Below are 23,678 nucleotides of genomic sequence, written 5' to 3' on the forward strand. Positions count from 1 at the left end.
TAGTAGGTTTTAGTAATGAAAGGCCACCATAATTGAGGACTAGGGTATAAGGGAAGAAACATTACATCATAATTGGGGTTTCTGAAAAATTAAATAAAGTATTTGCGCAAACTCTCCAAATAGGCTATCATAATTGATAATAAGATGTAAAATGTAAACCAAATGATTTGTGTAGTCGTACAAAAACTATTCGACAAGTAATATGCAACCTAAGGGCGCTTGTCGTTTGGTTGAAAAGCTTTTGCCAGGCCAAGACCACCCAGGCAGCAAAAATGCACAATCCCGCATCGCCCCCACGCTGCTAAACGTCCAAAAAAACTATGCAACCCGGCTGCCCCCAGCAAGCCGGCTCCACCAGTCCGCGACCCAACTTCCACCCCTCGCTGCAACATACCCACCAAGCCCAAACAATTCCACGGCAGAACTAGCAGGCCCAACACGAAAGCAATGGGACCACGAATCCTCACCAAACCAATCAAAACGGTCCTGCCGCGCCCAAGACGACAACCCCACCGCGAAGAAAGGAGCGCCCCTCCCGGCCACCAGCACAAGGCCGAGCACCCACCAGCACAGCGAGCAGCTGCGACCCGCCAACCACAACGGTGCAGCTTCCACACTAGCCATTTCAATTCTTGTCGATGTCAATTCTTGCTGCAAAGCGGCTGCCGAGAAACATATAGTTGATTGGATGGTCTAAATGGCTAGCGTGGAAGCCACACCGCTATGGCCAGCGAATTGCAATAGCCCGCCACACCAGTGAGTGCCCAGCACCGCGCCGACAGCCGAGAAGAACGCTCCCCCCACAACGAGGCCGCCATCCCAGGTGCAACAAGACCACTTATTGACCAGCCCAGCGAGGACTCGCAGTCTCACCGCTCCCACCCACTCCGCCACGACATTGCCCAAGCTTGGCGAGTCCACCATAACTAAATGCGGAAACCAAATCATAAACCGACAGAACCAGCCCACCAAAAAGAACCAAGTTACACGGGTCTCCCAAACGTCCAGCAACGCAAAAACGATGCAAAATTATACACATTTCCGCCACCTGGGCAGTCCTGGCCTGGTTTTATCCTCTGTTGAGAGTAAAAAAGAAACATATATAAATGATAAATATTGGAGAAATTGAGTCTCCTTCACAACTTAAGAGTCGAACAACGCAAAACTTCTGAAACAAAACGTTTTGTTTGAGTGAAAGAATCACTGTAAGCAAACAATGCCAAAAGGTGTGCGCATGAAGTCATGGGAGTGTGAGGTATCAAAAATTTGAACAGGTTTTTATTTTTCTACATCAATGTGACGTTAGTTACTACTTTAAAAAATCTATATCTTTGCTTCTGCAGAAAATTCACAGCAAACGCCTTTTTATTACATGTTTAGTATCGGCCACAGTATCGGCCAAATTTTGCCGATACCGATGCCGATACCGATACTCAAAAAATGGCCGATATCACCGATACCGATGCCGATACCGATATATCGGTACATCTCTAATCTCTGCTATGTTTGTCATATACTGTTTTTTCGTTGTGATGTTCAGAATTAAAAACAAACTAAACGGCCACAAAAATGCGCAGCCTAACGATTGAGTCACTTCAGGTGAGAATTTAGCTTAAAAAAAAAGCACAACTCTTGGAAGAATCGAACTCCTATCCTTGTGAGTATGAATCAGACGCAGACCGCATGCGCCACTGAATCACTTGGTGAAAACAGTTGAATTTAGTTAGTTATATATCCAGCTTTTTTCAGCAACAGCGCGCATGCGCACTAAAAGCGACGTAAAGACTAGAAAAAAGGCATGGAACGGCTGTATTTACGGCGCCGTAAACGCAGCCACTTCCAAATTTATACTTTCGATTGTAGTACAGTAGTTAAGCCCACGGTTATATATATAGCCTGGAAGACAAGAGCCAGGGCATGAAAACTCATGGGCATGAATAATGAAAACCGCCACCATTTGGTGTCACTGCGCAAGAAAATGACATCCCACGCTGCACTACTCAAGCGCCTGGCAGGCCACAGCTGGGGGGCGAGGGCTGACACCTGTTTGGTGCTGCAGTGCACACTGCCATAACATCGGCACTGCCATAAACAGCACCCTGCGCACAGTTACCGGATGCATGCGTCCCACATCATTGGATAATTTTGCCATTCTCGCTGGCATCCAACTTTCTGAGCTTCGTCACGAAGAAGCCACTCTGTTACTTAGCCGACGGGCACTAAAGCCTAACCATCTTCTCCACCACAAGATCTCTGCTTCCCCAAACCAGCACCCCAGTCGACTGAAGTCAAGACAACCATTCGTGCCAGCCGCTCAACTTCTGATCAACGCAGCAGATGAACTTCATCTTTGCGGCTACTTGGGCGGACTATAAATGGAATTCTGAAAGGAAGTCAAGTACCACCGGACTTCATTCGTTCATCCCCAACGCCGACACATGCCCCATCCGCCTGACACTACAAAGACAAGCATGGGTGCGCCTCAACCGTCTTCGTACGTGCGTCGGGCTTTTCCGGTCAACCATGCGCCATTGGGAAATTAGCCTCTTCCTCCTCCTGTGAATGTGGTGCCGAGGAACAGACTGCAGACCACATCATCAATAACTGTACCATTTTCAAGCCACCTAACGGAGTGGAAGGTCTGCGTGTTATGGGTGATGAAACTAAATACTGGCTGCTCTCTAATAGCCTTCCAGTGTAGTCCGGGAACATCTTGAGTCTGGGCTGGTAAAAGGATAGAGTAGACCCTCGGCCCCAGAGGCTTGCACGACGACGAAGCGCACGGTTAATAGGTCCACCCGCTTATTAAGCCCAATTTGGTCCATTCCGGAATTACTGAAGGTATAGGAGTGGTAGAAAATTGTCTCCCGCAGCCAAAATCGTCCGGTCCCGATGTGGCCTTAATAAGTGGGGACGACCGTATTGGAATTAATATTAATTTGCAAAGTGTTTTGCGCAAAATTATATGCTTCCGAAACGTTTGGGTCGCGAAGAGTTCGAACGATTGCTTTTTGGGTCGCACCAAAAAGTATTTGCGGACCCCTGGACTAAGGTGCCAGACTGCCAGTACCTAATTGTTTCTGAGTTGTGCTTGTTTTTAGTATTTTTATCAATTGAACCCTGGTTATATTATTAGTTAATGCGGCATTTAGTGAAGCAACCATGGAAGGTCAAGCATCTCAAAAGGTGAGTTTTGTGTTACTACATTTTCTGTTGTTTTAAGATGTCCGATGTAAAGATTGCCTATCACATTTGTACAGTTTAATATTTTGTTTTCATTAGCCTATGTGGTACTTTTCTACTATACTGTCTCTATACCATGTTATGTTGGTATGGGTTATGTCAGGGGTGTGCAACGTGCGGCCCGCGAAGAAAAATTGTGCGGCCCGCAAAGATGTGCCAATTTTGAATTGTGCTCGGCCCGCGAAACGTGTTTATAATTTAGTTTAGTCTGATAGGCTTACGTGTGAACAATTAATAGGCCTACATGTGAACAATTAATAGGCCTACGTGTGAACAAAGAGATAACCCCTAATAATGCCATAAGAATAACATGAACATTTGAACAACAAAAAAAATACATTTTTGTTCCTGCAACTACTAGAAACCATATGTTAAATAAACGTGCGGCCCGCGGTTTTACCCAGTTATTTATATATGGCCCTCCTGTAATAAAGGTCGCACACCCCTGGGTTATGTGGTTCATTTGGTCTTGGCAGAAAAGCTCACTCTATACCTGCTTACTCTTGCGTAGCATTAGCTGCTAGCAGTGGCGTACGCAGGATTTTCTCAAGGGGGGGGCCATTGAGAGTAGCGTATCCAGGAATTTTGAATAGGGGTTTTTGACGACTGGCGGGCGAAGCCCGACGGCGTTTTTGCTTTAAGACGACAGCCAGCGGCGGGGGGTCCTCCCCCAGAAAATTTTGAAAAATTACTTTGAATTTGGGGCATTCTGAGAGCATTTTCAACAAAAATGTGGGTATGAATATTCCTGTAAAATGGTGCTGTCAGGTGGCATAGCAAAAGGATAAGATCATGTTTTCTTCGGCATTTTTCGGAAATAAAGCTAAGTCTCTATGTTTTCTTGTTGATAATTCCTGGCTGAGATGTTTGAATGTTTCGTATTGGCAAAACTAGCTCTTTTAATGCAGTTTTGTTTAAAATTAGGCAAGTTTTTTTTAGACTGAAAGCATCATTCCCAAGCATAAAGAGACTGAAAGCATCATTCTCAATATCGTGACGTCACACGCGTGCCAAAGTGTTTTTTTTTGGAAACTGCATGAAAACTTTAAAAACTTATTTCTGTTTTCTCAGGAATTTGTTTTTGTCTCTGTTGAAAATCCTGTTATTCATAACACATATGATGAAGGAAGATACACAACTTACGATGTCATACTGCAGGTACCGTATAGACATAGGCGTCGATTTTTTCTTAGAAGAGAGGAATTCTGGGTGGGCGAGAGTTTTCAAACAGATTTCATTGAATGTGTATGTTTGCAAATTCGCAATGGTTCAGTCTTCGAAATGAGCATATTTTTACTTCGGCAAAAACGTTGCCGAGGCCAAACGGAAAAATTTGAAATTGCCTCGGCAATTACTGTGAATATTTATTAGGAAAAGATTGTACTAAAACCTGTAAAACGAGAAGCGAAAAATATACTAGAGTAGTCTATTACGAACGCATTGTTTGATTTGTTGTGATGTAATAATGCCAAAAGTAGTGATAAAGCGAGCAACGCGATACGCACGCTGTTACGGTAATTCATGTTAAAAAACTCACCGGGAGGGGAAAGTAAGTTAATTTTGGGTTGATTCAACGTTCGAGTCAACACAAATCGATGTAATTTTTCCGGCGGGTTATATTGCGCAACAACAATGCCCAATAAGAAATTTACGTTTGTTTTACATTAATTCGACATCTACCGATGTTGAATTATCATAAAATAACGTTAATTACTCAACCAGGTACAGGTAACATATCAATAGCTCCCTGCGAGAAGATCGCCTCGATTTACGTAAGCTTATAAGCCAACATAATTTCGGCACAATTGGGACACTGCGAGCAACACAAAGTCCGTTTGATGAACTAGTCACAATCGGTATTATCAGATGTTGTATCAGTTGGACGAGATAACGGAAAGCGAGGCGCAACAAGGAGTAGATGCTTACAATAATTTGACGTCTACTGGAGTTAAATCAATGCAAATAGCAGGCCTTGAAACATTTTTTTCTTCCGGCGGCCAAACGTGTCCGACTGAAGCAAGCTGTTCGGCGGCCAATCACAAGCACATGGCGGCCATCGGAACTTCGACACGCATCAACATACAGTCTTCGAAATAGCACATTTTTACTTTGGCAGAAGCGAAAAATATACTAGAGTAGTCTATCACGACCGCACTGTTTGATTTGTTGTGATGTAATAATGCCAAAAGTAGCGATAAAGCGAGCTACAAGATACGCACGTGGCACGCTGTTGCAGGAATTCACGTTAAATAACTCACGGGGAAAAGTAAGTTAATTTTGGGTTGATTCAACGTTCGAGTCAGCACCAATCGATTTAATTTTTCCGCTCGGTTATATTGCGTAACATTAACAACAATGCCCAATAAGAAAGTTACGTTTGTTTTACATTAATTCGACATCTAGCAACGTTGAATTATCATAAAATAACGTCAATTGCTCAACCAGGTAACGGTAACAAATTAATAGCTCCCTGCGAGAAAATTGCCTCGATTTACGTATACACTAACATAATTTCGGCACAATTGGGATACTGCGAATAACACAAAGTCTGTTTGATAAAGAACTAGCTGTCAGAATCGGAATCATCAGATGCTGTATCGGAGCACGAGGTTGTCGCGTCATCACTGGAATCAGACACATCAAGAGGCTCATCGCTTGGCTGTAAATCTATACCGTCCTTGCCGTTCGCAATGAAGCGTCCACGTTTTGCGGCTTTCGGGCCTTGATACCACTCCACAGGCCTCTTTCTTTTTCATAAAGATCCATCAGGGTGTTGACTAGGGAATAAATCTATGATGTGCCATAACGACTGGGAGGAATGTTTAACCCTAACGTTACAAGCGCTCGTGTGGCCTCGGCATTTTTATTGCCGACGCTAATGCGCCATTTGCCGACGCTAATTTCGAAGACTGAATTTATTAATAAAGTGTATTGTGGTGTCACTTGCATCCAGCTTATCGTCAGACATCAGCTGCTTGAGTGCTTGATAACTCAATAATGTTAACAATTCAAGCATATACAGGATGTATTGTGATTTATCAAGTGCTTTAACTCTTTTCTAGTCCTTTGTGATTACAAGTGGCAAAGTACTACTACTTTATTTACAAGGCCGCTTGTGTAAAATTTTCTCGGAACTTCATGGCGGACAAATGCGGCCGACGTAAGGGCGAGACCCGGCGGACAAATGTCGGTTTTTGTAGGTTAATCGCGGGATGGCCGCTTTCAGTTTCGAGGCCTGAATTATAGGGTGATATTTTTATAAAAGATTCTCCCAGCTGGGCACGTGTCTAAGCGCCGGCGAAGTAGGAAGTAACCCAAATAAAACATCCAGCAATATTAAGATTGAATCAACATTCTAGTCTGGTGTAGTCTAAGAAAATTAGTTTTTTCTTGTAATCTTGTTGTCCTTACAATCACCTCGGCAATTGCCGACGCTAATTTCGAAAAGTGTGGTTGGGTCATTTCATTATAATTCATCCAGAAAATTGAAATTTTGGAACCATAGAATTTAGAATTGTCCCATTTTCTCACAGTTTAAAATGCTTGAAATGCTGAGTTATTTGGCACAAATTTTGTCAAAATTGGTTCAGCGGTTTTTGTTTTATCGCTATTTTAATGTTTGACCACCAGGTGGCGATTTTTTTAGTGAGCCGCATAAAAATGCTCATATCTTGTGACCTAGTTGCCCAATCTTCATAAAATTGGTATCTATCCCCCCATTTTCAGGGGTGGGCTTTCCAAAAATGAAGGTTAAAATGAGCTAGGAATTATACTTTTTGTGATATAAACATATGTAGTGCTTCAATTGCATGGCCGATTTCGCCATGCGGCCACATGTTTTGTTCAAAATTTTTATGATCATTATTATTAGCATAGATGATATATTCCAAAAATATCTTTTTAATCACTTACAATTCACAACCTCATAATAAAAATTGTGCACAAAAATGCAGAATTTTATAAATAGTCAAAAACATTAGATTTTAATTGTTTTTATCAGCCCATACTGGGCGGTCCGCGCTCCCCCCCCTTACTACGCCACTGTATGTCAAGCAAAGCATAGCAGTATAATATATACATTATTACACAAAGTGAAGGAGTCAAGACATGAAGATGAAGGAGTTTAATACATCGAAAGGATGTAATGAGCTTGTCCGATGTGGGAAATAATTATATATCATTTTCCAAACATGTCTCGCTGCTACTGGTAGGACAGTGTGCATAGTACAATTGCGTTACTTTAATTTGTCAGAAGTTACATTAAAGAACAGCGACAGTCTTAATAGTAAAGTGAGCAATATGCAACAATCTGAGCAAGTATGCACATTGTACAACACCCAACTGGTGGTAGCACGACAATTTAAAGCAGACAATTCAAAGCTGAAAATTCAAAGCCGTTTATTCAAAGCTGATGATTCAAAGACGAAAATTCAAAGCGGTTGATTCAAAGACGACGATTCAAAGACGAAAATTCAAAGCCGTCAATTAAAAGCCGATAATTCAAAGCTGAGATTAACGACAAAAAACAAAACAGAGAAAAGCCGACAATTCAAACCTAAAATAGTTCATAAGAAAACAGTTTCAATTTAATTACATACCAAAAGTCGACAATTCTAACAGAAAATAGTTCGCAAGAAAACTACATGCCAAAGTCGTGAGCAAATGCACGCAGATACTGAGCCGTTGTTCGAGCATCATACTGTTGCACAATGCGAAGGATCCGTTCATTTAGTTGTTCATATTTCCTTTTTCGAGATGGAGGATTGTGGCCTGCCACAAGACGTTCCATTAGGACTTCGTTATGTTTTTGCTCTTTCTTAAGAGCGTTGATGCAGCAAAAGATGGACGGACGAAAGCAACCGACAGTTGATTGAAAACGTCTATGCCACCCTTCAATGCTATTGTTGGTACGATGCTCTCCACGCAAAGTGCGCTGATAAACATTCCAAAGTTCATTTGGGAACACAGCAGGTCTTCGATGCCCGTGGCGAGTTGGTCGACCAATCCAAGTGTCCTCAAAGTAATCAGCTACAGGTTGAATTCGGTGATCAAATTCTTCATCTATCACTAGGGCTTGTAATGCGTGCTCAACGTCTTGTTCTGGTACAAAAGCTAGTGCTGCCAGGCTCCGTGCACTCATTGCAAACTTTCCATCATCTTCTTTATAAGCTGCTACCAATCCAAATTGCTGTATTTTACGCCAAACACATTGCTGTAAATGGAAAAAGCAGCCCGTCAGTGAAGTTGCGGGAAAATTGTCTTGAATGGCATTGATTGCAGCCTTCTCAAAGTCTGTCATCCAGGACATTGGATTTATTTGAGGTCGAAGGTTTTTTATAGCCTGCAAAAGTCGACAATAGGTTTGAGCAGCTTTGTTCGGAAGAAGAGCATAGACAAGAGGTACAATTGTGCCTAATTCAATAGCATGGATGGTATATAGCTGTTGAAAGAGATGGCTTGGAGCTGTGCTAAACGTTCCATCAGAGAAATAGCTTTGGAGAGAGAAGTTCAAGGTTACGCTGGGTACTGAAGATGCATATGCGATCATTTCCAGGCCCAGAATCATAAAGCAGAAACACAGTACCATCATCCAATTTCTTGAATTCTAATGGAATTACCAGTTCTTCAGCATTTGACGGCTCCACAGGAACATTTTGTACTTGCCTTCTGGCTCGCTGAATGCTGCGTTTCAAAACACGTTCCTCAGGAATTTGAGCTGCTGCATTTGGATGCAAATCTGCTGTTGCCGCCGTAATGATTTGCTGAGTTGTAGCGTGATTTGCTGAGTTGTAGCGTAAGATGTTGCTGCTTGCAACTTAACCTGGGCACAAACGTCCAAAACCTGCTTACGCTGACCATTTGGAGCGTGGTTATGTTCTGCAACAAATTTCACTGCCTTTTCATTGCAGACATGCATTCTTGCTTTGCACTTATTTTCCTTCCAATACTCTTCACACAACCAGAAGCTTAACCCCTCACCAAGCTTACTATCTCTGTCGTGATTATAGCAGTAGCCGCCATGGCATGCTTTATTCCTTCCTCTTTCCGTTTTCGTGAAAGAAACATCCATACTACTCCTTGTTCGACTTCTGACTAACTTCAGCATTGCAAAACGCTGGACTTTTGAGTACAGTACGAGCTCGCACTCTTATCACATCACAATAAGATTTAGAGATGTACCGATATATCGGTGATATCGGCCATATATCGGTATCGGTGATATCGGCCATTTTTTGAGTATCGGTATCGGCATCGGTATCGGCAAAATTTGGCCGATACTGTGGCCGATACTAAACATGTAAAAAAAGGCGTTTGCTGCGGATTTTTTGCAGTAGCAAAGATATTACAGCATAAATTTTTTAAAGTAGTAACTAACACCACATTGATATAGAAAAATAACAACCTGTTCAAATTTTTGATACCTCACACTCCCATGACTGATGACGTGCATACCTTTTGGCATTGTTTGCTTACAGTGATTCTTTCACTCTTCAGCAGTTTTGCGTTGTTCGATTCTTAAGTTGTGAAGGAGACTCAATTTCTCCAATATTTATCATGCTTTTCTTTGTGTTTCTTTTTTACTCTCAGCAGAGGATAAAACCAGGCCAAGACTACCCAGGTAGCAAAAATGTATACTTTTGCATCGTTTTTACGTTGCTAAACGTTTAAAAAACCATGTAACTTGGTTGTTTTTGGTAAGCTGGTTTTATCAGTTTGTGATTTAATATCCACATTTCGTTGTAATAAACTCACCAAGCTTCAACAATGTCATGGCAGAGTAAGTAGGCTTAAAATGATAGCAATGGGACTACGAATCCTCACTAAACTAATCAATAAGTGGTCTTGTTGCGCCTAAGATGACAACCTCATTGTGAAGAAAGGAGCGTTCTTCCCGGCTATCAGCACAAGGCTGAGCACTCACTAGTACAGCGAGCTGTTGCGATTCGCTAACCATAACGGTGTAGCTTCCACGCTAGCCATTTAGACCATTAAATCAACTATATGTTTCTCGGCAGCCGTTTTGTAGCAAGAATTGACATCGACAAGAATTGAAATGGCTAGTGTACGCCCGGACAGCAGAATAACTAAGTGTTATGATTTAATTTAGGGTGCTTTAAACAGAACATTTTTGCACGTAAAGCATTAAATTACCACTTTGGGCCCATAATTTGCTTGCAAAGCACTCGCTTACCTTTCTGGGCCCTTTTGCTAGATTATGGGCCCCCCAGGACTAAAGAATAACAATTTTAATGCTTGAAATCAGTCGTTTAGGATGGTTTTAGCCAAACACTTTTGCGCGTAAACTATAAAACCAAAATTTCGGGCCCTCCCAACAAACACAGGCTTGGGCCGTCAAGGGTACGCCGTACCCTCCGTACCCCCTCTCATAGGCCTTGGTCATTTTATGCGCAACAAGACCATTTTGATTGGTTTAGTGAGGATTCGTAGTTCCATTGCTTTCATTTTGAGCATACTTATTCTGCCATGACATTGTTTAAGCTTGGTGAGTTTATTACAACAAAAGGTGGAAATTTAATCAGAAACTGATAGAACCAGCTTACTAAAAACAACCAAGTTACACGGGTTTTTTAAACGTTTAGCGACGTAAAAACGATGCAAAAGTATACATTTTTGCTACCTGGGTAGTCTTGGCCTGGTAAAAGCTTTTCAACCGAACGACAAGCGCCATTTGGTTGCACATTACTTGTCGAATAGTTTTTGTACGACTACACAAATCACTTGGTTTACATTTTACATCTTATTATCAATTATGATAGCCTATTTGGAGAGTTTGCGCAAACACTTTATTAATTTTTCAGAAACCTCAATTATGATGTAATGTTTCTTCCCTTATACCCCAGTCCTCAATTATGGTGGCCTTTCATTACTAAAACCTACTATTGTGACACAACAATGCGGTTGAGATTGGATTCTTGAATCTTTAATAGATTATGCCAATTGAAAGCTTTTTTCAATAGTTTTATGCAAATAAGGTAAAACTTAGCATTTGATATGGTTCCTTGCAAATACCAAAATTGCTTCTTTTTGTAACACCAAAGTATCGGCCAAAATATCGGTATCAGTATCGGTATCGGCCTAAAAAAGTGATATCGGTATCGGGATCGGTATCGGCCAAAATATTGGTATCGGTACATCTCTAATAAGATTAATTAATTTCAATTATTGACTTTTCCAATCAAGTGGATTAATTATCGTCAATTGATTGGCTTATATTATGTTGGGTTTGATTGCCTGAAATTGCTGTCTAGGTCTTGACTAATGTTACAATAATGGCATGTTGTTCTATGTGTCCAAGTGTACAACAACCTTTGTTCATTTATGTTTTATTGTATTTATATTTTTGCTTCCTCTCACAGAGCTTAGTTACTGTAAAATACATGCTAGAAACCGTGGTTTAAAGTTTATTCGCATGCATGACAACCCGTGTTCAATTGCATAGTAATTTATGTTGCCTCTCACATGTTTAGCTACATGGTAGAAACCGTGGTTGTCGGTTTATTTACATGCATGGCGGCCCTTGTTCTTGTATTTTTATTCATTCCGATTGTTGCCCCTCACATGTTGTAATGGCTCTGCAGTGAGCATATTTTGTCCAGTGTCACATAATGTTAATTGCAAAATGGGATGCACTACTGCACTAGTTATGCATATGCAAAACTATAGGTTTATTGAATCCTTTTTATTGTATTTTATTGCAGAAAGTCACTTAAAACTATCTTTAATGTTTCGTACACTTCTTGGCACTAATAATCTTACAATGATGTATGCACGTAATTTTACAATGATCAGTGCAGACAAAGCCTATATATTCCAATTCAGAAATGATAGCAGAAGTGTATAGACTTGTAGTTATATCCTCAGAATAGTGTGACTTTATTTTGTAATGTACTTTCTTTCTCAGATTGTTGCATATAACTCACTTTACTATTAAGACTGTCGCTGTTCTTTAATGTAACTTCTGACAAATTAAAGTAACACAATTGTACTATGCACACTGTCCTACCAGTAGCAGCGAGACATGTTTGGAAAATGATATAATTATTTCCCACATCGGACAAGCTCATTACATCCTTTCGATGTATTAAACTCCTTCATCTTCATGTCTTGACTCCTTCACTTTGTGTAATAGTGTATTATACTACTGTGCTATTCTTTGCTTGACATACAGTGGCGTAGTAAGGAGGGGGGGGGGGCAGAGGCGGACCACCCAGTATGGGCTGATGAATTGTTAGTGATTAAAGTGGAATTATTGGAATAGGAGTCAGTTATCTACGTCAATATTAGCATTGAGAAGAAAGCTTGACTACAGTTCTGCTCATAAAATAGTTGTAATACAAGTAGTGGTAATGAAATCTAAAGTCTTATCCCAAAATTCCAAAAAAAATAAAATCCAATGTTTTTGACTATTTTAAAAATTCTGCATTTTTGTGCACAATTTTTATTATGAGGTTGTGAATTGTAAGTGATTGAAAAAATATTTTTGGAATATAACATTTATGCTAATAATAATGATCAAAAAAATTTCGAAAAAAATGTGTGGCCGCATGGCGAAATCGGCCATGCTATCGAAGCACTACAAATGTTTATATCACAAAAAGTATAATTCCTAGCTCATTTTAACCTTCATTTTTGGAAAGCCCACCCCTGAAAATAGGGGGATAGATACCAATTTTATTAAGATTGGGCAACTAGGTCCCAAGATATGAGCATTTTTATGCGGCTCACTAAAAAAACCGCTCAACCAATTTTGACAAAATTTGTGCTAAATAACTCAGAATTTCAAGCATTTTAAACTGTGAAAAAATGGGACAATTCTAAATTCTATGGTTCCATGGTCTGGATGAATTATAATGAAATGACCCGGTTAGTCTTTCCCACAAAGACTGCGTTTAGTGTCGCTGCAGCAATTAAGCTTTAATATGTTGGATGTTTTCTTTCTTGCACCTTGCGATCTTATGAGCGCTGCTAAACTAAACAAACTTCTTTTATGTTTTCCTTTGCGACCTAAAAAGCGCGTGACTCGTGACCTGTTAGTGGCGCCTTCGCATTTGCCGCATTTGTAAAAGCGATTGTTTTTAGTACGTCTTTAGTTTGTATCGGTTATTTTATTGTCATGTTCATTATGATGTCATATTCACATTCCCTAAGGCTTACGCTGACCGGGAACTGAAGTTTGATTGTGACGTAAGAAAAGTGAGACCATTCGGAGAAAAGATCAAATTGCCGACGCAAAGTTGGATAAAAGATCAAACGTGGCTTTTTCTCACCAGGAATTGCCAGCTGTGGCATTGCCGTAGCAACAACAATGCAGTGCGTACCGCCGTTTTTCCACGCAGCGTTGTTACGGAATTGCTTTGCTCTGTCGGATACCTAGCGAGACATAGCGTAAAACAAGAAGTTGCGCTGCAGTTGGTTGGATAGTCCAGCGTTTAAGAAAAACGGAAATAATTGTAACGAACACTTCATAAGTGGCATGAAAACAGGGTGGGCGAAACATATTTTGCCCACCCTCGTTTCTCGGCAGGGTGGGCGTCGCCCACCCTGCCCACCCTATTTCAGGCCTCGAAATTCACGGCGGACATGTCCGCCATCACAGCATGTGATGTCCGCGGGAAGTACCCTCTAGATCGGTCATATTTGTCCGCCGAGAAATATCGCAGAAACTAGCGATACAAATTGTCATTGCATAGCACGAACAACTGTTGCAAGAATATAATTTGCGCTGGAAATGCAAAATTATCACATTCCAAGCGCGCATATAGAAAAAGTTAATACTGTATCTCTTAGCTTCCATTCAAGCAGAAAAACTTTCGAATTTTAAGTTGCTTCAACGATTGATGACATTGAATCAGCGTAACAAAGGTGAATTTTTCGCTAAGAATCGATGGGAGTACCGGTAGGCTACTTCTACACTAATCACGCGCAACTTAGTTCAAGTCTTATGTCACAATGTCTGGACTTGATCTCCGAGTAATATTGATAAGGCAAGGTTGGTTACAAAGTTAGATTATAAGAGTAGGCTACTACAGCAAGATGCAGCAAAACTTAAGTTTTGGTATTACAGTAAGAAAGAAAAGACCCAGGTAAAGTTCTGAAAGTGAAAATGATGGCGATGAACCTACTACTAGGAAATTTAGTGGTGATAGACGCATATAATAAAGGAACAACGAATGTAAGGATTAGCTCTGTCAAAGATCACAACACATCGTTTACCCCAAGCCGTCAATTTCCGATCATCAAGGCCATCGACAATATGAGTAACAACGAAAAAAATCAAAATTAAGAGGTTGTTTAAAATCGCATATTTTATCGCTAAAGAAGAGCTCGCATTTACGCTTTTTCCTCAACTAGCCGGTCTGGAGAAAAGACACGGAATAGATCTCGGTATCACGTATCTTAACGACAAGCAGTGATCTCGTGGAGATTGGCGCACGTCTTTGAAGATCGATGTTATTGAAGCTCTAATTATGCGAATATGTTTGAATGGCCTTGACTGCGCTGATTATAACTCCGAGCCTGCCGTGGTCTCGTGGAATACTGATACTATTTTGGAGAGGCGACCGCATCACGGAGAGGGGAAAAAATAATTGTGCTTTTTCTAATGTTTTGTTTATTCTTTTTGTCACTTTCGCTCACATTACACGCAAAAATAAACCTAAAGAAAATAGCCTAGTGAAACTTTGCACATCAGAAAATAGTAGCGTTACGCGTTAGTGTAGAAGTTTTCCGACTCGTGCCCAGAGCATTGTGACGCAAGAAGCCACACGACCTCGTTCGGTGGAAGTTAATCAGTTATGCGGCGTATTATTTTTTTATTATTTATTTGCTTCAGACACAAAAAGTCCATAGAATTCAAATTTTTAACAATCATCATCATCATATTTAGTAGCTACACGGCGTCAAGCGCACGTTGTTGGTCTGATGAAAGCTTTTCAGAGTGACTTCGCTGAAATTTAAAAAAGCCTAAACCGTAACTATGGTTCTCAAATGGCAAAGACTTATCAAGATAAAGGGATTAAGTATGACGATCGACGTTAAAACTGGTGTGTCCGCCGTGAGACTTAATTTGTCCGCCGAGATAGCTGCTCAGACCGGACACGTTTGTCCGCCGTCAACAAAAACGAATTTCGAGGCCTGCTATTTCGACGCCTATGCGTATAGATAATGTTTTAATCATGAAAAAGTAGGTGATGATTTATAAATGTGTTCATTTTTTTGTTGGTTATGTAAAAGTGTAAGTGACACTGACATGTGTGTTGTGCAAGTGGCTTGAATTCATCAGGACATGCTTTGGTTTGAGAGATTGAATGTTTGCATCCAGCAAAAGAAAGTGTGGTTTAAAACTGTAAATCGCACTTTATGTTATAATTGGCGGTAAAATCACGTTTTGCTGGAGTCCGAAATTAAAAATTAAATCAATTTTCATTGGCTTAATTAAAATCACTCTTAAAAACCATCATCTCAAAACTTTTAAGACAAATTTCTACTTTCATTTTACTACGCTGAAGAGATCGAAATATTGAAACACTGGCCACTGTCCGTAGTTACTTCTAATAATGTTTTTATAGACATTATTTAAAAAAAAAAAAAAACGAGTCAAAAGTCCGATAACGATATTGTGGAATAAAATACAACATTCTCTAAATAAACAGAAGGCGTGGTTGGATTTGGAAATTTGTAATAGTTGAGGATGCTAATATATTCTAAGTTTGCATACAGACGGTGACATAGGATACATGTCAATTTTATGTGAGCAAACATTTCAACTTAATAGTTCAAACATTTTGCGCTTAATTTCATTTTAACTTATTTTTCTTTGTCGGAATGCAAAAGAAACGATATTGTGGAATAAAATATAAAATACAATTCAAAACTGTAGCCGAACAGGGAACTAGCCGGATCGGACTGTAGCCGAATAGGGAACTAGCCGAAACGGGTCATTTCGGTAATTTCTTTATTCACTTGTTGATTTATGGATATCGGTTTGTATCCTATGTGGATCCTTTGTATCGTGGGCCAATCCTATGGATGTTTGCTGGTACACCCCTTCATTTCCTCTGAATCTTAAGCATTTCAGTTTAATAAATCTTCCTGACATTGTCCAAAATTGTAACTCGCAGTAATCATATTTGTTCAATATAAACATATATAAACTGTTTTTTACAATTAAGCAAATTGAAATTTGCAATTGTACATCTTGGAAAAGTTGAAAAGAGTCAATCTGTGATACGTGGTGCTTGCCTGCAAATTTGTTCACTGCAAGACGTTCTGTTGGAAGTCAAAAATCTGCCATGTAAGCATAACATTAAGTTTGACACATCAAGATCGTCGACTTACACAAAATTCCTTTTGTGGGAATCGTGAAAAGGTTGTCAAATTAGAGGAAACGTCGAGATATCCGGTGTTCGATTAGCCTATCCTGGCTATGTACGAAACAAATGACGTTTGTCGGGACCAGGGAAAAAGCATCGAGTTATGATTAACGTCGAGTTAGCCACTGTCGACTTATGCGGATTCTACTGTACAATGAGAACCTTATCTTCTCATCCCCCGAAGCTTGGCACAAGTACGGGACTCGTCTTTTTTGACCCCGCTGTGCTGCAATGTTGCCTGCATCTGACCTGAGAGATCCAGCTAGTGCTGCTCTCAACCTGTCCAATGTCCATGTTGTCATCTTAATAAAGTTCACGTTGAACAATACGTTATATTTCAAAACCTCAAAAGTGTTTGTATGTACCATTGTACCAGGCTCTGCAACTACATGATGTGGAGACCTACCAGGCCTCGAAATTCACGCATGTGATGTCCGCGGGAAGTACCACCTAGATCGGTCATATTTGTCCGCCGAGAAATAACACAGGAACAACCGATGCGAGAATATAATTTTCCGCGCAACTAGAAAATGTGAATACTGTATCCCTTAGTCTCCATTCAAGCAGGAAAACTTTCGATTTTTATGTTGCTTCAACGATTGATGACATTGAATCAGCATAACAAAGGTGAATTCTTCGGTAAGAATCGAGGAGAGTACTGGTACTTCTGCACTATTCATGCGCAACTTAGTTTAAGTCTTACCTCACAATGTCTGGCTTTGATCTACGAGTAATATTGATAAGGCAAGGTGGGTTACTACATCTGTCAAGTTTTGGTATTACAGTAAGAAAGAAAAGGCCCAGGGAAAATGCACTTTCGCTCACATAACACGCAAAATTAAACCTAGAGAAAAAAGCCTAGTAGTGAAACTTTGCACAGCAGAAAATAGTAGCGTTAGTGTAGAAGTTTTCCGACTCGTGCCCAGAGCATTGTGACGCAAAAACCAAAAAGCCACGACCTCGTTCGGTGGAAGTTAATCAGTTATGCGGCGTATTAAGCAGCTACACGGCGCTTTGACTCTTCAAGCGCACGTCGTTGGACTGATGAAAGCCTTTCAGAGTGACGTCGCTGAAATTTTAAAAAGCCTTCTAAACTTTAGCGATAGTTCTCAAATGGTGAAGAATTAACAAGATAAAGTAATTAAGCATGACGATCGACGCTAAAACTGGTGTGTCCGCCGTGAGACTTAATTTGTTTGCCGAGATAGCTGCTCAGACCGGACACGTTTGTCCGCCGTCAACAAAAACGAATTTCGAGGCCTGCCTACTATCATCAAATCATGCTTTGTTGATGACGATGTATTGTACAAGTATACCTGTAGTTTATGTTGATTATTTCTCAGTTAATGTTGTGGGGTGGTGAGGCCACCTTGTTCTTTGGAAACCGCAAAACAATCGGATAGCTTTCCCTTTTTCTTTTCAAATAACAGTTAGCAATTGGAAAATGGTTGGTTATATTCTAGTGGTGTCTACAAGTGTATTTGGTTCAGAAAAAGACTAATTCAACCATGAAATCATAATTTTGTCGTAATTTCAGATACTTTCAAATTAGTACCGGTACTTCTTTGTGAATGTCCTTTTTCCATATTTCCTGTGTACAAACACTTGACACGGCAAAGACTCAACTTTATCACAAGCTATCATCACGAAACTAAAACGTTTTGAAATGTTGTTTTTATTCCAGACCAACAGCCCATCATTTACTAGCAAGCACTCTGTCGTCAAAAGGAGGTATTCTGATTTCCAATGGTTACGGAGAACTTTATCCCGGACCACGGGCGGGTGAGAATTTCTTTGTTTAATTATTAATATCTTCAATAAGCCATACGCTTGTCTACCACAAGCTATTGAATTCGACAAGATGCAGCTTTGCGTTTTGTCGATTTGCACAACTAATTTTGTAACTTGAATGTAAGATACCTTGATTTGTATATTGTATTGTGTTACCCTCCTGTTAGCGGAGACAACCGCCAGGTCTCACCTACTGCAAAAGGGACAAACAAAATTGATGATAACCATCCGAGCATAAAAATAATGGATTTGAAGAAAATTGCTGTATGGGAAGTTCTGTATGTATGTAAATAGTTTTTATATCTCGTTCAATATTTTTTTGGTATTTTTGAAACCTCTTCGGCTTTGGTCAGCTTGCTGTGTCACAATTAAGCGTGACATTGGTTGGTAATTTCGGCTCTCTGTTGTCAATCATAAAGGTTTTACTGAAGATTTCCTACAATTCTTGTTCAAACAATAACTCTTGAATATTGCTGCTTAGTCATGCGCGAACTCTGTCACTTGTGACGTATGAAGCGGAAGCACACAGTATCCGTCATGTCTCATTGCCGAGATCTTACGAGCATGTTCATCCGCATGTTGTTTACTTGTGCTGACAAGGCTTAAAACATTCACGTCAACATATTAGATCGGTACGACGCTGCAAACAATACCAAAAAGTGTTCTTTTGTGAGAGAGTCTAGTTACAGATGAGATAGACATCCAAGTCACGACTTTAATGAGTCTGCAAAAGTCTGCATTAGACTTCTTCCGGTATTTGTACAATGCCTGAAAGCGTGCAAACTTCGTTCAATCGATAACGTCGCAAGCATTGGCTCGCGTTGTAGTCGCATCGTGTGACCAAGGAACATAAAACAACAAAGGTTGACCCTTGTTGTTGCTTCTTTTAAGTAATAAATTGTAAGTTGACATTCTATCAGTTAGTTAGTTTACTGTTTTCCGTCCTTTGTTCCTTTTATTGTGAGTGGTGTTCCTATCGAGTATCAACGTTTTGTGGCGTTCCTTGAACTTCAACGTCATCTTGGATTTATCAGTTGTGGATTCCTGATTGCTATCACTTTTTAACCTGTGCAGACATTCATCCATAGCTTTGCTTCTCTCACAACACTTGTTTCGTCTCATGTTTTCCGAAATATCGTTTTTATTTCGCTCCAAGGTCGAGCTCCGTCTGAAAGGTTAAATTATATTGTGAATGGATGTGGGGGTGAACGAATTCCTTCTTTTTCATGTGGATTTTGAGCCATATTTCCTCACAGCATGAGTTGATTTGTAGAAATGCGACAATTGACCTTTTGCAACACATTTTTCTGCCTGTTTTGAACCTACATATTCCCACAAGTCATCAACATAGTTGCGGGCAATGGAGCATGACGTCGGTTATGTAATTGAAGTCATTGTGACGTCACATACTACTTCTTTCCGACAGAGACATTCCATCACTCCCTGTGGGCTGGAGGTGGTTTGGGACCTTCGATGAAGCGTTCTTGAAGAAAAGACAACAAACTTTAACCGAATTTTTAAGAAAGTACGTTTTGTTAATTGAATAGAGTTGATTACAAATTGTGTATAATTGCTTAAATTTGTCTAAATAAATGAACAAATTTCTGTTAACTACATTTATCGTTGCATTGCTGTAATCAGATGCTTACTTCAGAATATAACACTGGAATAGAAGTAACAAAAAAAGTGAAGATAACTAAGCTGTGTAACGTTATGTCAGCCTATACGTTTTGCGGGGTAGATGAAACTTGAAATTATATTCAGAATCATCAAGGACACTTTGCTGATATCAAACACGGCTTTCCACTTGTTCATGCAAACTGAGCTGAACCAGCGGGAGATGGACCGATTGCTCAGGATACCACCATCCAAGAGAGGCAGATCTATGAACTCTTTAGACAACGCACGTGCAGCTTATGGCTTGGAAAAGCCCGCTATTTCCTCCAGAAGATCTGATGTTGGGCTTACTGCCTATGTTATTGGAAATAGGATTGGGAACACTTTTCTGCCTTGTCGGTCGCTGCCGGTCCTGCATGGTTTCAGTTCTGGTGCATCCCCGAACGAAAGAGCATCAAGTTTGGAAAGAGATTCAATAACTTCTCAGTCTAATGCCACTAAACCGGATTGTGCCACTGACAGAGAACTTCATGTTGTTGGGAGTTTCTCCTCCGACAATGCGAAGATGCATGGTAACTCCCTTAGAAGGTGTGTTGAGGAAGAAGAGGAGGAATGGAAGGGGTGGGTGATACTAGAAGACAAACCAAAAATTCCACAACAGAATGAAATTCCAGCAGTGGAAGATTTGAAGCCTGAAGATTATACCAACGTCAGATGGCGCATTGGAGATGTATCTCCATCCGCCTCTCTCTCGAGTCAATCTTATATCCCCGAATCGAGCAGTAGCAACTCTTTACGATCTTCATCCACTCAACAAACGCTGCCAACGGAAATCGAGATGGGAAGACACGATGTTGAAGAGGAACTTTCTTCTCTTCATGATCCTTGCTGCAGCCAGTCCCTCCCTATTCATGTTCCTGCAATAAAAACCATCAAGTACAATACACTCTCGTCCTCTGCGCTGGCGTCCGCTCCCTTGATAAAGCATGCTGAAGTGGATGCGATATACCCAAGTGATTTGGATGTTGGCAATGATGGTGATTGTACAGGAAGATTAGATGCTTTAAAGCTTACAGATGGTGTCGTTCAACAATCGCAAGCTCAACAAGGATCAAAGATAACAATCGAAGAAGATAACCAAGAAAACCTCAAAGATGTAGCACAAACTGATAACAAATCATCTCAGGATGATTCTTCCAAGGACAACAATCCCCCGCCACAAAGCAACAATAGCGATGTCCAAGCACAGGATGATGAAGAAAACTCTGCTGGAGGAGACGATCTTTTCATTGCGAGATTTACCTTTGATTCCAATCCAGGACATAGTGAGAAACCAAGCTCTGGCATCCCCTCAGAACCCGGGAGCATGGCACATGGTAGTTACTGAACCATCCCGATGAGGTAGAATCTTCAAAATGCTCCATGATCAACTTGATGCGGTGCTTTGTTGTTTGTTGTCGGATGTAAGAGTGATGCTTTGTCGGGTCAAATCAAAGGTCATGTGCAATGGCACTGCAACTTCTAAATTAATACGTTAAAATTCTTTGCGCTTTGGCGCATGCGCACTTAAACTGTCTGCAAAGCACTGTGCAAATAGCACCGCTGTGCGACAAAAGGCAAGAACAAGCATTGTTGTAAGTTGAAACCATAGGAAAATGAAAATCTTAATTCAAATGTAACGTGAACATTGAACAATCCATGCGACGAGATTGTGATCATTGCCATTAACCTGGTGCAATTGACAACAATGTTTCCTAGACACGAACTCAGAACATGTCGCCTCCTATCCTGGTGTCCTCTTTGCTTTGCTTGCTCATGTGCAATAGACATGTCTCATGTCAGTTTCATCCGTTTTTTAAACGCAATCCGTAGACGTAGGCTATTTCTCAACAAGAATGAATTTTGAATTTAAAATGGTTTGAAATCCATAAATGTTCCATAGAAAGTAGTCGAGTTTCCAAAAACCTAAATTGTTTTTTGAATGCTTGAATATGTAAAGATTCAATCCGGTTTATCATATTTTACAGACTAAGAGTTTTCTAAAAACTCTGCCTTCTCATCTTTGACCAGGCGACATGTGATTGTGACATTATCAGACAGTGACAGACAAAAGAATGTGATTTTTGTGTTGATGTTAGTTTTAAATTAAATGGTTTTGGTGTGAGTTAATTTTTCTCTGCTCTTCTGACATCGCAGTGTACGTCGTAATATAGTAATCAGGGGTGTACAGAGTCAGGTTTCTGGACACCAGTTTCAAATATGTTTTGGGTTATTGACTCCACTACGACTCTGAACTCAAACCATCCAGGCTATTTGCACTATAACCTTTCCTACTCCCTGTAATGAAATGAGCAGCATATTTTGAAATATTTGGCCGTGTTCTAGTAGGCCGTGGTTACACAAAATAATAATTGCACCAAGTTTAGCGTAAATATTGGTACCGGTTGCTAAAAGTTATGATAACGATGAAGAAAATTATTAACTGGCTAAAACCCGACTCCGGCTCCTGTTTTTTTTCCAAGAATTATAAACTCCGACTCTTGTACATCTCTGATATAAATATAATGTATGTGCTTGCAACATTTCGGTTGGTATCACTGTTATACGATTGTTTTATAATATTTGTTGTGTTACCGTGCATTTTTCTTTTGCGTCCATTGAACCGCCATTTAAGCTTCAGTTTAAACTGAATTGTTATAAACTGTTGAAATGATGCGCGGCGATTGATGGAATCACAGTGTTCATTGTTACGTATCATTAATGGTAGGGGAAAGTCCCGACTACGCAACATTTGCTATGTGTGTTGTTTTTGTTTACAAACTTTATGTCATAAAAGTGTTCATCTGCAATTGTCGCATAATGAACACGAAATCTGAGATGGCGAGGAACATGTTAGATAAATTACCAATTACTTTGTTTTTGGCACTTTGCTATTTTGCAATGCTTTTTAGACCAATTAGCTTTAGGCACGTTTTGTCACCAGTATGTTCTTGCTCATTGACTTCACCAGAAGCCAGATCAAAACCCATGATAGACGCATAATGCGACACTATAATGCGTAATGTGACGCGCTGCACCGTCATAATGGATTACCTACCTCGCAAGTGCGATATTTATGTTACTTGCCGATCAAAGATGAATGTTTTGCGACCTTGATCAATTGTGCTCATGTTTGTACGACAAGCTATGTTGAGGAGAAATTAAATGAGGGAAATTGCAGAAGGGGAATGTGTGGTGCACTTACATACTATCCCAGTGTTTCTCGAGCTTTTTTGTTGCGACACCTTTCGAATGAGTTTTGTGAACTTGCAAGGCACCCAGCGATAGGAGTTTCAGTTATTTTTGTTTATTTGTTTGTGTTTCCAGCCTTCAGTTGTCTCTCGGTGAATTGAAATTGTGCTATGCCGTGATTGTTAAATCATAATTAATCGCTACAGTTTCGTAATAATAAGTTCGAATGCACATCTCAGGGGATAATAAGCTATCTCTAAGCATTTTATTAGCCTACCGTTATTGCGAAACAGAATCATTGTTTGAAGCCCTTAGAAAATTGAAACGACGCACTAAAACGAATAGCAGAGATTGTTATTTTGCAAAATGTGCAGTAGCTTAGGCTACATGACCTAAATTAAT

General features: G+C 40.2%; 1 protein-coding gene across 1 annotated transcript; it reads left to right on the plus strand.

Annotated features, from left to right (window-relative positions):
- Positions 1–1,242: 1,242 nt before the first annotated feature.
- Positions 1,243–23,267, plus strand: LOC145766451 (uncharacterized). The gene is made up of 6 exons (XM_082578164.1): positions 1,243–1,255; positions 3,137–3,186; positions 4,315–4,401; positions 18,322–18,419; positions 19,855–19,953; positions 20,193–23,267. The coding sequence occupies exons 2-6, from the start codon at positions 3,163–3,165 to the stop codon at positions 21,430–21,432; spliced, it is 1,548 nt and encodes a 515-aa protein (XP_082434290.1). The 5' UTR covers positions 1,243–1,255; positions 3,137–3,162; the 3' UTR covers positions 21,433–23,267.
- Positions 23,268–23,678: the final 411 nt, after the last annotated feature.

Source organism: Aplidium turbinatum, chromosome 3 (assembly GCF_918807975.1).
Source record: "Aplidium turbinatum chromosome 3, kaAplTurb1.1, whole genome shotgun sequence".
Classification (NCBI taxonomy): Eukaryota; Metazoa; Chordata; class Ascidiacea; order Aplousobranchia; family Polyclinidae; genus Aplidium; species Aplidium turbinatum.